Source organism: Molossus molossus, unplaced genomic scaffold (genome assembly GCF_014108415.1).
Source record: "Molossus molossus isolate mMolMol1 unplaced genomic scaffold, mMolMol1.p scaffold_m16_p_5, whole genome shotgun sequence".
Taxonomy (NCBI): Eukaryota; Metazoa; Chordata; class Mammalia; order Chiroptera; family Molossidae; genus Molossus; species Molossus molossus.
Window position 1 is genome coordinate 1,302,926 of NW_023425388.1, and position 14,252 is coordinate 1,317,177.

Consider the following 14,252-nt stretch of genomic DNA (forward strand, 5'->3'; position numbering starts at 1 on the left):
TTCAGCTCAGTGGCTAGAGCATCAGCTCGCGGACCAGAGTCTCAGGTTCGATTCTGGTCAAGGGCACGTACCTCGGTTGCGGTTCGTCCCCAGCCCCGACTGGGGTCATGTGGGAGGCAACCAATTGAGGTTTTTCTTTCTCTCTCTCTGTCTCCCACTCCATCTGAAGATAAATGGAAACATATCCTTGGGTGACGATTAAACAACAACAACAAAGAGGCCTGAGGCCAACCCTGGCCAGCAAGTCAGTGGCCCCTCTCTGCTTCCATCCATAACCCACAGGAAGGGCTCGGACAGTTAAAGAGCCAGAGGAAGCTGAGTACACCCCGCTGTCTGCGCCACGTCCGTCCACACTGAATAAAATCCTTTAAGTACCTGAACCTAACTCGGACTCCTTCCAAGTCGTCACAGAAAACACCGCTGGAGCCGGTTTCTGGGCTCGCGCCCGCCCTCTTGTGGTCAGAGCGAGGAACAGCCCTCGGGGCCCCGCCCATCAGTACAGGTGCGGCTCCTGGGTCCTTCTCTGCATCTGATGGGCTGCGGGCCCCACCCTGGCCCCACCCTGGCCACAGGGGTCCGGGACGCCAACAGCACTAAGCACAACTGATTTTCCGAAGCCTCCACGTGTGGAAGGCTCCCAGGGAGAATAGAACAAAACGATGACTCTTTTTGCCCTGCACACACCACCCACACTCGGATGTCGAAACAGAAGACTTGCTTCTTTAACCCAAGTTCTTCAAAGAAAACAGATTCAAAATCCCAACCTACGCAATGGCCCCCCCACTCCCCCCCACCCCCGAACTGGGCTGCTCAAGACGCTCTCGCCCTAGGGCGCCACCTGGAGGAGACACGGACTGGGCACAGACAGGGCCCGGAGAGACTGCGGGGGTGACAAGGGCAGGTGCCTCCGCGGGGCCTGGGGCCCTGAGGAGGGTGCGCCCCAAAGGCTCCCAGGACAGCCTCGGGGCAGGGAGTGCTCACGGTTGAGCCCAGCGTTGCCGAAGGAAGAGGGAGCAGGTGTCCCCAGGAGGGAGGGAGCAGGTGTCCCCAGGAGGGAGGGAGCAGGTGTGCAGGGCGGGGGCTCCGCCCACGGGCTCCCCTCGGACTCCGGACAAGTGCAGCAAAGCAGAGCTCCGAGCGCACGTCCACTCTGGGGTCCGTGTCCTCGGTCACACAGAAGGGACGCGGTCTCGGTGGTTGGGGGATGGGGAGCTGGACGGCAGGGGCAGGACCCAGAGCCCAGCGTCTCCCATGACGCCAGCACTTCTGTGTCTGCGCCTCTGTCCACGGCCCTGAGATGGTGGCCTCGCCCACTGGTCTTTCTCCAAAATGCCACACAGCAGCGTGAAGCCCCCCATATGACAGGTGGACGTGTAGCAAACAGTGCCCCCCCAAGAACAAGAGCTCCCTGCCTGTGACATTCAGCAGAAACGCAGGCTCTGTAGGCAGCTCATCTGCACACCCAGCCCCGAAGCAGGGGAGCCGTGGGGTCCAGTCCGCAGGCGGCCCCGGGCTCAGGCACGCGACCACAGGTCCCCACTTACCTGGGCTGCTGGCGAGCAGGGCAAGGGGGCCCTGGCCGGGGTCCGCAGGGCCGTCAGCTCTGTGGGGCGGGTTTTCCAGCAGCGGGGGGCCCCCCTCCTGCGCGGGCCGCGTCCTCACCAGGAGGCCCAGGCTGGGCTGCGAGAGGAAGTCTCTGAGCGCGGCTGAGCTCAGCGAGGCGGCAGCGTGACCGTTGATCTCGAGAACCTCGTCTCCTGCCCTCAGACCTGCCACGGGACGGAAAAGGCTGTTTCACACCACGGGCGCCGCCGCGGAGCCCTGCACAGGGCCTCGGGGGGCTGCAGGGCCCAGGGGCTCGGGTCCGGGAGGTTCCAGCCACTGCAGCTGGACACACTGGCTCCTTCCCCGTCTGCCAGCGTCCCCTCCCAGACGCCGGGGTCCTTGGACCACGGCGCCCGTGCTGTGTCCAGACGCTCAGCCGTGCCGCTCGGCTACCAGGGTGTCCCGATCGCTCCTATGAACCCAAATGCAACGAGCTCGCTCTGGCGACGGCAGCCCAGGGTCGCCTACCGCACACACCGCTCAGACAGCAGCTTACAGAGCCGCCTGTGGTCCGCCCCCGTCACCACATCAGGACCGTGGGGAGAACACCTTGTGGAAAGTCCCGGAGGGCCCGCGGCCTCTGCAGAGCTGCCCCCGTGGGACCCAAGGAGCAGCCTGCTGGGGACCTGGAAGCTGAGACTGACGCAGGCTCCGAGCTGTTCCTAGAACATTCCCGGAGGGGGAGGGGGAGGGGGAGGCAAGGGAAGGACACCCCGGTACCGGCCGGCTGACGGAGTGGCCACTACTGTACAGACTGTGGAAAAGCAAACTTGAAGGAAGCAGCGAGCCCGGGCAGAGACACGATGAGGTGCAGAAACGATGGCCCCAGGCCAACCCCCCCCCCCGATTCTGCAGACAAAGGACCCTGCCGCCTCACGGCCACATCCCGGCCCTGGACTCGGGTGTCCACGCTTCTATCATGAAACACGCCAAGGAACAGTCGGGGGGCAGGGGGTGACGGAAGAGAAACGAGCGTTTTTCTCCGTGTGGCAGGTGGAATTCCGGGGTGCTAACCAGCCCATTTTAGGGAGATTTTGGCACCCCAACATTTGAATTGAAAATACAAAATGTGTCCTTGGGGAAAGTGGTGGTTTTCTGTGTGCGCTTGTTCGTTTGTTTCTTCAAGTCCCCTGGAGACACCCTGGCGGCCGATCACCAGAGGAGGTGACACCGGGAGACACGCGCACCGAGGTCCGGGCTCGCTGTGGCTGGTGGGGGTGGAGCGAGGTGGCCCCAGACCGACAGGCCGTGTCCGGGCCTGAGCGCGTGACCTCAATGGAAACGACCTCCACGGCCGAAACTGAGGACCCCGAGACGGGACCGCGCTGGGCTAGCTTAGCTGATGGTCCGGAACTTGACCACAGGACAAAGTTCTCGCAGGAGACACAGGGGAGACATGGAGGAGCGGCGTGTGCAGAGGGAGGCAGAGGTCACAGGGCAGTGCCAGCCGGCTCCGCTGACCCGGAGGGGACCAGGGCCGAGCCCGGCACGGCGACAGAGAGGGCGCCCACGCCCCGGGGTCCGTCACCCACAGGAGCACAGCCCAGGAAGCCCAGCCGAGCGCAGGGCGGGAGGGCAGGGCCACGGGACGCGCCATCAGCCCCTCACAAGCTGAGAGCCCACGAGGGCTCACAGACTGAAGGAGGCTGGGCCGGCTCCGCTGGGGTCCCACGAGGCCACCTGTCCCGAGGGCGACGGCCAGGCCGTGTCCCACAGTCCCACGAGCCGTGCAGGGAGCTGGCGACAACGTGGGAAGGCCACGCTTAGACGCTGTGGCAGGTGGGCAGGCTGAGGCTGGGGGAGGGGCGGCCCTGTCGCCAGAGGCCAGTGGCCCCCGCAGTCCCGGGGCCTCCTCAAGGAGCCCGGGACAGGTGCCCGGCATGAGCAGAGAACAGCCGGCCCGCGAGGGTGGGGGCAGACGGCCGTGTGTTTTCTCTGACACCACATCTTGGATTCAAAGAACTGAACAGGATGTGACTGAACCCAGAGTGGCCCAGCCCCCCCCCCCCGCCCACGGGCCCCCTCCCGGGGCTGGAAGACACGGTTCGGCTCCGGGTTTGAAGGGAAGAAACCCTGTCCTGTCTGCACTTCGTGGGCGCAGCTTGTGAAGGTGTCCAGCTCTGGCCAAAAGGGAGGCCGGAACCTGAAGGGAACCGTCTCTCCCGACGGGAAGCGGAGCACCTGCGACTCGACCTCACCTCTGGTCTCCGCTCTGCCGCCCGTGTGCGCGGCCCAGTGTGCAGGCCTCTCCTCCAGGCCCCCGGCCAGTGCCCCGCCGCCCAGGGCCCAGCTGACCAGACACGGATGATGTGGAAGAACAGCGGCCGAGGGGTCCCCGGGGGGCAGACGCAGTCCCCAGGGGGGCAGACGCGGTCCCCCTGAGATGCCGACCCACCTGCGGGCCTTTCATTCAGCCGGGGCCGCCTGGCCGCCGCAGGGGTGGATCTAAGCACCGCCCTGCAAGGGGATGACAGGCACCGTCAGCCCCGCCTCCCTGCCCAGTGTGGGGCGAGCACAGTGGGCTCAACAGTGTCCCCCTGAAATGCCCGTCCACCAGGAACGTCAGAATGTGGCCGTCTCTGGGAGCAGGGTCCTGGCAGAGGTCATTCCGATTCGGGTAGACCCTCGATCAGCAACAGTGTTCCCGTAAGGAGGTCGCAGGACAGCAGACAGACACACGGGGAAGGCCAGGAGACGGAGGCAGAGACGGGGGGATGTGCCCACGAGCTGAGGAACCTAGGTTCTCCCCTCGAGGCTCCAGGAGGCAACGAGCCCTCCGGCACCGTGGCTCTGAGCCTCTGCCTCCCGAGCTGGAGGAGGAGGAGGGCACACTTCTGGGGTGTCAGTCCCCCGGCGCGAGGCCGCGGCCTCCTGCAGCCCGGGAGGCGGCAGTCCAGGCTCCCGTGAGGCACATTTCAGCCTGGACGGTAAAGAGCGGCTGGAGGGACGGGGCTCCCCTCGCAGGGGTGCAGCCCAGAAGAGCACCCTAGGGGGACAGCAGGCCGCGTGGGGAGCCCGGGCTCTCGCTCCGCAGGGACTCCTCCGTGAGCGGCGGCCACGCACACCTGCTCAGGGGCACCGTGGGCTCCGTGAGGGCACTGCCAGCTCGGACGGCGAGGACCGAGGCACAGAGGGCCGTCCCGGGTTCTGCTCCAGGAAGGCCCGGGGCCTCGTGCTGTCCTGGGCGGCAGCATGAATTTCCACCAGCCCCGGGGAAATGGACTCGGAATTAGACTGAAAATCCAAAACTGTGTCCAGCCGGTGTGGCTCAGTGGCTGAGCGTCGACCCTGCACCAAGAGGTCACCGGTTCGCTTCCCGGTCAGGGCACATGCCCAGGTTGTGGGCCGATCCCCCCAGTGGGGGGCGTGCAGGAGGCGGCCAGCCGATGTTCTCTCTCATCGATGTTTCTATCGCTCTCTCCCTCTCCCTCCCTCTCTCTCTAAAATCAATAAAGAAGAAAAAAAATCCAAAATTGTGTCATTTCTTACACTCCGGAGTTGATGGAATACTATCCACAGTCCCTGGAAGGGTTCTCAGGGAGCAACATTCAAATTCTCTGCAGTACCTGGCAGACCCTTCTCATGTGCCCACTCGAGGAAACCCAGCGACAATTTGAGACAGACAGACAGACAGACAGACGAGGTGACGTACCTTTCTTGGAGGCTAACCCCGTTTCCTTGACACTGTTCACGTACAGCCTTCGAACACCATCTTCTTCCACAGAGGACAGTGAGAACCCTGGGGTCACAGAGACAGAGAGGTGGGGTCAGCCGGGGCGCGGAGTGGACCCAGGAGGGCCTGTGGCTGCAGCGGCTGGTTTCCTGCTCACACCGAGTCACCAGCAGAGACAGCGTGTTCCGTCACTCTAGAGGACGCTCCAGCAGCAGCTGTGGGCCCAGGCCCTTCCCCGTCCACCCTGCCTGTCCACCCTGCCTGTCCACACTGCCTGTCCTCCCTGCCTGTCCACCCTGCCTGTCCACCCTGCCTGTCCACCCTGCCTGTCCGCCCAACGGGAAGACAGTGCTTCGTGAGGCCTGCGCGGCTAGGGAATGCCACGGGGCTGCCTTCCTCGGCCTCCTCCCCACAGCACAGAGCGCGTGGCTCCCAACGCACCTGCCCCGCCGCACCGGTCCCCCCCGCCCCCCGGCTCTGCCCAGCACAGGTGCTCACCTCCCGGCACCACCTGCCCTGAGCACACTGCTGCAGGACTAACGCTCAGCAAACAGGTTCAAGCAGCAGGTCCCTTCGGATCAGTCTCCTACGGATCCCGGTACCTCACCTGCCAGGCGAGTGGATGACCTGATCCGGGCCCAGGTACCCTGAGCTCCGGGCCCCACTAGCTCCTCAGGCTTGGCCTTGGCTACATCCTTCAGAAAGAGGGCAGAACGGGCCCCATGATATTAAGTGCTTTGGGGATCGTGGGTGTTCTCCGTCCCTGGGCTACCAGCTCTGGTCACCTCGATCCTAGACAGTCTCGTGTAAAATCTTTTGTCCCATCAATGGAACGCCCACGACATGTCCCCTCGGGATGACAGCCCTCGGCAGACGCTCCGAAAGGGCGACTGAAAGGAACCAGCGGTTAAGACGCCACTAACTTCAGCTCTGGGGGGAAGGTCCCGCCGCACACAGGCCTGTCCAAAGTTTCGGGGCGAGAACAGGGCTCACATGCCCCCGAGAGAGTGAGTGCCGGCCTGGGGCCCGAGCCGCCCGGCACGGACGTGTGTTGTTTGTGCAGTTTGCTCGCAGCCCAGGAAGCAGAGGCCCACGCGCGGCAACGCTACCCGCTGCCCCCGCCCACGGCGGTATCGGAACCCCTCCGAGGAGCCCAGGCCACGCCCTGCGGACTTTCCAAAGTCTTCGTTTTATTCTCTTATTTTGAATTCCATTCATACAGCGACTTGTAACTTTCAGATGACGTTTCCAGAAACCCCCAAGGATGCAGAATCCCGGCTGCGTCAGTGGAAAAAGTGGGTGAATTCACCCAAACACAGGCAGCTCCTTTCGGAAATGTGGCCCGTCTGTAACTTCTGAGAGTAAACTGTTTTTCTGATCAAAAATGAAAGGCGTGTGCCGACCAGCGGGGGGCCAGCTGGGGTGGACGGTGTCAGGACGGGGGGGGTGCCGAGAGCGCACACCACCTGAAGACAGAGTGGTGGACACGCCGGGGTCACCTGCTCCGGTCTCTATTTCTTTTCTTTTCTTTATATCTTTCTATGCTCACCCGAGGACACTTTTGCATTTATCTTCAGATAGAGCGGGAGGGAGAGAGCAGGGAAGAGAGACAGAGAGAAACATCGACGTGAAAGGGACACATCGACTGGTTGGCACCCACATGACCCCAACCGGGGCCGGGGACAAACTGCAACCGAGGTACGTGCCCTTCGCGGGAACCGAACCTGGGACTCTGATCCTCAGGCCAATGCTCTAACCGCTGAGCGACACCGGACAGGGCTCCAGTCTCTTTTTTAATAATCCAAAGGTAATAACAGCCCGGCCAGTGTGGCTCAGTGGATGGAGCGTCGTCCCAGGGACTGAGAGGTCCCAGTTCGATTCCCGGTCAGGGCACGTGCCTGGGTCGCAGGCTCAATCCCCAGTGGGGGGCGTGCAGGAGGCAGCCGATCGATGTTTCTCTCTCACATCAATGTTTCTATTTCTTTCTCCCTTCCTTTCTCTTTAAATAATAAAAACATTTTTAAAAAAAATTTTTTTTAAAGTAATAATGAGGGGAGGAGACACCCAGCCTGAAATGACTGGGACTCCCCCTGGGCAGGGGGAACCCGGTGTGGATCTGAGTGACGGGAGGGACTGGTCAGCGGGTGGGGCATCTCCGTGCTGGGGACGAGGGCTGAGGACAGTCACAGGCCCCTGTGGGAGACCCTCAGCTGGAAGCCACCGTTTGGAAATGGGGGCAGCACTGAGCTCCATGCAGGCCCCCACCAGGCGGGCAGGACGCCGGCCCCCACGCTCGGCTGCACGGCACACACCCCTGGGGTCTCGGGGTCCCGGCAGCCTCTGCTTCCAGACGCCAGCCCTGTGCGCCGGGGGAGGGATCACAACCATCACAACACCGACACACAAGTGAGGTCTCAGCTCCTACACCGCACTGCTCTGAGGAGACGGAGACACGGTGACAGGAACGGGGACATTCCAGGCAGCTTCTTCCCCCAAACGGAGCAGCGGCTTCCAATCCCAGCACACAGCGCTGCGCCCTTGGGGTTCTTCCGTGTGCACCCGTGTCCACGGTCAGGTACAACGGCCCACAGGCCCACCCGTGGCAACGGGGACAGTGGCCGGGAGATCGAAGGAAGCGATGCAACCGCGTGAGGATGCCAAGACGACAAGCCGTGAGGGGCATCAGCAGGAGACAACGCACCGACCTCAGCTGAGGACAAGCTCTGGCAATGTCACGCAGAGTGGCACGCACGCCCGGAGCCCAGGAAACACAGGAACTCAGGGCGGGGACCAGGCAGACACCTGGGACAGGACGGTGCCGGTGGACGCTCCCGGAGGACAGGGAGGCTCAGCGGCTAGAACAACAAGTCTTCCCCTTGGAGGCCTGGGGACCACGCTCAGCCCACCACGTGGCTGAGGGAACCGATTTCAGGACATGGCCTGACCGTCCTGCACCGAGGTGGACGGAGGGGCGGGAGAGGAAGCCCGTTTAAATCCTCCAGACTGCTCGGTCCACGTGACATGATGGGAGTGCCACGCCCTTCGCTGCTGGGCGTCACCGGGCGCAGTCGGCCCGTAGCCCTCGTTCGACCCCATGAATTCGACCCGCTGCAGGTCAAACACACTCAAACAAGAAAACATCCCAGGACACGGATCCCTAAACACAACACCGTACAACAGCTCCACACACCGCACCTGCGTGGTACTGGGCACCCCAAACAGGCAGGATGGAAAGAAGGGAGGATGTCAGGCGACCTGCAAATATCCCCCATTTACACACGGGACTTGAGTATCTCAGCCTCTGGCGCCCTTGGGGGTCCTGGAACCCAGCCCCGCTGACACCAAGACACACAGAGGCCACGCAAAGCCAGTCACCGTCTTTAACTCGGCCAGAACGCAGACCACGGTGTGGTCGAGAGCGTCAGCGTAGCAGGCCCCACGCCGGCCTGCCTCCAGGGCTGCCCCCGGCTGGCTCCCGGGAACGTGGTCCTGGAGGGCTCCCAACGCCCTCCCCTGCGGCGGATTCGAACACCTGCTCTCCTCGGGGAGTCTGGAGCTGTGGCCCACGCCAGCAAGAGGGTCTGCCTCCGTGGCTCTACATGTCACATGGTCAGAGCCCGCTGTGGGGGTCAGGACGTCTTGTGCCCCTGTGGAAAGGCCCCTGGAGGCTGGCGCCCACTTCCTGGGACGTCCCCCGGGGGCCTGTCTCCTTTACGAACACTGCCTCGCACAGATGTCCTGGAATAAGTCACAGTCTCGACCATGACCACGTGTTGAGGCCCGTGGGTCCTCGGTGAGTCTGCGAGCATGAGGGTGGTCTCAGGGACCCCCCACAGCACCCCGACAAGTTCATCTAACATTATGTGTGGGGGGACGGAGCATATTGCGTGCTTTGGGGGGAGAAATGCGGAATGTCTTCACAGTGGGGTCCATCGTATTACAAATGATCGACTCCCAATAAACCTATCTCCTTTTGAATGAGAGCACAGCGCCAAGGGTTCGAGTCATGCCACGGGAAGCTCACGTCCTGGCCCCGTGGGCGGCCCTCACGGCACGAGCTCCCAGACAGGCCGGCGGTCCCGATCTCGAGTGGCCGCAAAGTGCCTCACCGAACGGGACCTGAGCACGGGGCAGCTCTACCTGGAACACACCCACGATCGAAGAACAAACGCACCGTAATTCTCGCCGGCTGTGTCCGACCGCTCCACCTGGATGCTCTGAGTGACTTTGGGGCAAATTTCAATTTCTTGGTACAGCTGAAAATCACAAAGAAGAGTCCAATTAGGGTTTCACGACAGATACGTTTCAGAAACAGCCCTCCTTTTGGAAATCTGTCTTCTCACGACGGACGCTCGGACACGCGCTCGTCACAGCCCGGGGTGTTCCCACCGCCCTTTGGAGCCAGCGTGGGAACCTGCAGCCCATGCTCCCAGACCCGGCAACAGTCCCGGCTTCTAGATCATTCCTCGGCACAGCTCCAAGTGACTCGAGCTGTCTTTTCTCAGCCCTCGGTTATCATAGACCCGAAAACAATACTGAGGTTGTTGACAATCTCCAGTCCTGGAAGTGAGATTGGTAAACTCAGGACGAGGCTGGATGGGAATCGGGCATTTGGTGGTGAGCACACCACGGTGTATAAGCCAACCGTCAGCCCGGCCGGTGTGGCTCAATAGACTGAGCGTCATCCCAGGGACTGAGGGGTCCCAGTTCAATCCCCAGTCAGGGCACAGGCCCGGGTTGTGGGCTCGATCCCCAGTAGGGGGCGCGCAGGAGGCAGCTGATCGATGTTTCTCTCTCACATCCATGTTTCTCTCCCTCTCTCTAAAAATTCAATTAAGAAAACAAAAGAATTTAAAAAAAAAATAACAAAAATAAAGCTAACGAATTATGATGGTGAGCACCTGACACGTACATCACGCTATTAACCAAGTTACTTGGATAAAATATTAACTAATTAAATAAATATCCGAGGAAAGGGATCAGAGGCGGCCACCGAGACCCAGCCGTGGGATCCGTGGAAACAGCCGCGGTCTCTGCATCCGCGTTCCCTCCTGTCCACACCTGCGCCCGAGCGTCACGGGCAGCCGTTCCGTACCCAGGGGACGCCCTCCGCTAGCCGCGGGATGAGGCCAACGTCACCGAGGAAACGTCCGCACGCACTTCAGTCAACTCGAGACCTCGAGAAAGCCTGGGAACGGGGTGAGAGAAACTGCCCACACTGGACATTTCGTTTCCGTGAACCCAGTGGACACCTCACTCCCGTCCGCCTGGCGCCGTGGTCGTCATGAACAGGGACCCCGGTCGCCACACTCGCTCTCTCGCACAGCGGGGCGCCCCGCTCTACCGCTGAAAACATGGGGCCGCCTGCCGGGTGGGCAAGGGGTCCGAGCCCCGTCCTGCGGGGACCGGATGCCAGCGGGAGGGGCACCCTTGCTGACGGCCCCTCCCAACTGGTGACCAAGGTCCCAGAACTGACCGTGCAGGGGCTCCTGAGGGTATTTAAACTGTCATCTGATTTCGCGCTGAACAGAAGTCGGGGTACTTGTCCGAATTCTCCCCATCGGACCACACAGTCCTTATTCAGAAATCGGTTTATTCGGGCACATGGAAGAGAAGGCGGGGTCTCTCTGTCCACTGTTTTAGGGCGTCTGACAGGTGGCAGGTGAGCTTAACCATCGGGAGTCCGAAGACTGAAAGCCGGTCTCTGCGGGGAAGCCCAGGGAGGTGGGGGCTGGGGACTCGGCCACAAGCCCGCGCCTCAGCACCCCATCCCATGTAACTCCCACCAAATGCAGTGAGTTAAGGGCATTACCTAATGGGGTTTTACTGTTACGCTTTACAGAACATTTTTATACAAATAAATTCTGAAATGAGAAGAAATCGGTTATAATACTGATCTTCAGTTCAGAAAATACGTTTACCGGAATGGTAAGTATCAAATGTGGTGAAGTATACAATGTATCTCGTAACGCCACGGAATGTCAGTCCAACAACGTCGGTGTAACTTATCTGGGGCCCGAGTCTGACGTTTTCCAGTCTCCTTGAGAGTCAGCCAGCCTCCTCCACTAGGTGGAGGTGTATCCCTGTCCTCACCCCTCCGTCGGGTCTTCCCAAGGCCGGCAGAGCCCTGTGCGGACTGTCCTGCTCTCCACAGGGCCCCTCCCACTCTGACTGGTCTTTAGGTGCGTCTACCAACCTCAGACACCTGCCACCTGTCAAACGCCCTAAAACAGTGGACACAGAGACCCCGCCTTCTCTTCCATGTGCCCGAATAAACCGATTTCTGAATAAGGACTGTGTGGTCCGATGGGGAGAATTCGGACAAGTACCCCGACTTCTGTTCAGCGCAAAATCAAATGACACTGGAATTCAGCTTAATAAGCGCTGATAGAACATGTCACATTTCAAGAAGGGTCTGTGTTTGAAGGTGTGTTTTCCGTGTCCCCACAATACCCGAAACTAGAAGGTTTGAAATTCAGTCGTTTCGCACGCAAACACCTTTGACGATGTCGTACACGCCCTTTCATTTCACCAAATCACTAACGATTTCCTCTTTCCAACAGCCAGGCTCAAAGGCCATCGGAGTTGAAGCAATAACTTGATTTCTCAGCACCTGAGTTACGATACGACCGTGACCATCTGTTACCAGGTCTCCTTGGAATGCTCCGGTCCGAGCCACCGTCACCCACAGCCTGACCGTCGGCTGGCGGCCTCCTGTCTGTCCCGGCTGCTCTTGCGCCCTGAGGCCCCGCGGCACAGCCGCCCGCAAGCCCCTAGAGCAGCAGCAGGGACGTGTGTCCTGGCCCGAGATTTCCCTGCTCCCCTCCCCACCATCTCCTGAGTCCCAGACCCCCAGCCTGCTCACTACCTGCCCAGGGACCCTGCCCACACCTTCCTCCCAAACACCTGTCTGCTCGCTCACCTGCGGTTCCAGCATCAGGTCTGAGAGAGCAGAACAGCCGCTTCCGGACGCCCCACCCCCTCGGCCTAAACTCTTTCTTTCCAAGCGCTTACACCCCCTAAAGTACACATTGTTTACATGTTTTAGTGTCTGTCCACAAACTCGTATGTCACTTCTAGAAGGAACAGAAATTTTGGGGGGTGTATCCCAGTACCCGAGCAGCTACAATGGGGCCCGTTTGCAATAGTTAAGAAAGAACACCCTAGCCCTGGCCGGTTTGGCTCAGACCGAAGAGTGTTGGATTCGACTCCCGGTCAAGGGTTTCGGGTTCAAGGGTTTCGGGTTTGATCCCCACACCTGTCAGGGTTGTGTGGGAGGCAACCAATTGATGTGTCTTCTGACATCGATGTCTGTCTCTCTCTCTCCCCCTGCCTATGTCCCTCCTTCCCATTCTATCTACAAAAATTCAATGGAGCCCGGCCGGTGTGGCTCAGTGGTTGAATGTCGACCCTGCACCAAGAGGTTGCCAGTTCGATTCCCGGTCAGGGCACAGGCCCAGATTGTGGGCCCGATCCCCAGTGGGGAGCATGTAGGAGGCGGCCAATCGATGTTCTCTCTCATCGATGTTTCCATCTCTCCCCTTCTCCCTTCCTCTCTCTCTAAACTCAATAAAGAAAAACAATTTTTTTAATTTAATGAGAAAATATCATTGGGTGAGGATTAAAACAAAAAAGAAAGAACACCATGGTCTCCTTATAACATAGTCTTTACAAAATTACAATATGCAGACACTCAGTCTGTTATACTGGAGGAGACTCCACCATGGCCAACACTGAAGAAGTGAGTAACCCCACTTCCAACACTCGTCCCAGGCACCTGTGTGGCGGACGTGACGGTCAAGGAAGTTGGTCAGATGTGACCACTGTCACTCAGGGCGGGAGAGAGTCACTGGCCCCGAGACGCAAAGTATAGGATCTCACGGCTATTCCAACGTCGTCAGCAAAGCACGTACCCTTTCTAAGTAAGACAAGGGTTTTCTTTCCTCTGTTCAGAAAGCAAAACGCCAGGTCTTTTCCCAAAGCCCGAGAAGGAAGAAATCAGCCTCTCCCTGCCCTCTCCTGCCCTGGCTGGGTGGCTCAGTGGTTGAGCATCGTCCCGTGGACCAAAAGGTCACCGGTTCAATTCCCGGTCAGGGCACGTGCCCAGGTTGCAGGTTCAGTCCCTGGCCAGGGTGTGTGCAGGAGGCGACCAACTGATGTTTGTTTCTCTCTCTCTCCCTCCCTCCCTCCCTCTGTCCCTCCCTTCCTCTCTAAAATCAGTAAAAACATTTAAAAATGCAATAAGAGTGCCTGTTCCTCTGTTAACTCCCACTGGTTTCCGTGACGGTGAAAATGGGCCCATCCTTTTGAGCACTCACTGCAAGGCATGATGGGAGTCCACAGAAACACAGCCTCTCCCGTATGTCACTGAAAACACTTCAAGGGCACGAGGACACGTTTTGGGGGGAGGGAAAGTTCTACAGCATGACCGGATCCACTCGGAACTCATTGGCCAGTGTGAAAACCGGTGAGTTTTACTGGCCATTAGGCAGATGTCAAAAGCGCTGATTAAAATCAAAAGCCCTGCTACGTTTTGAACCACGTTTCCCCTTTCAGGGAGGCTCCCCAGGCGTGGGCGCCCGTTCTGTGCGGTGACAGTTACCACGTGCAGCTCCGTGGAGGGCAGCCCGGTGGCCCCGGAGGGATGACTAAGTACAAACTCCAAGAAGAGGCCCCACGTCCCTGTCCCGGAACTGGAAACGCACCATTTGGCTAACAAAACAGGAACGTGTCACGGTTGCTGCCGTGACGACCATTTATGGAGCAGCTACTAGGCAGACCGTTACTTTGTGATGTTGCTGTTGTTAATCCTCACCCGAGGATATTTTTCCACTGATTTTTAGAGAGCGTAGGAGGGAGGGAGGAAAAGAAACATCGATATGAGAGAGACACATTGATTGGTTGCCTTCCGCATGACCCTGACCACCGAGGCCGGGGATCAAACCTGCAACCCAGGTACATGCCCTTGACTGGG

At 60.0% G+C, this 14,252-nt stretch overlaps 1 protein-coding gene across 2 annotated transcripts in view; it reads right to left on the reverse strand.

Moving 5' to 3' along the window:
• The window catches only part of TIAM1 (TIAM Rac1 associated GEF 1), a 151,497-nt gene that overhangs the window by 36,324 nt on the left and 100,921 nt on the right, over positions 1 to 14,252 (reverse strand). For both annotated transcript variants that reach the window (XM_036243252.1, XM_036243253.1), the window contains 3 exons: positions 9,453 to 9,534; positions 5,258 to 5,344; positions 1,545 to 1,769 (listed from right to left, as the gene is read on the reverse strand). In XM_036243252.1, the coding sequence (XP_036099145.1) occupies positions 1,545 to 1,769; positions 5,258 to 5,344; positions 9,453 to 9,534 (394 nt within the window). The remainder of the gene's footprint in view (positions 1 to 1,544; positions 1,770 to 5,257; positions 5,345 to 9,452; positions 9,535 to 14,252) is intronic.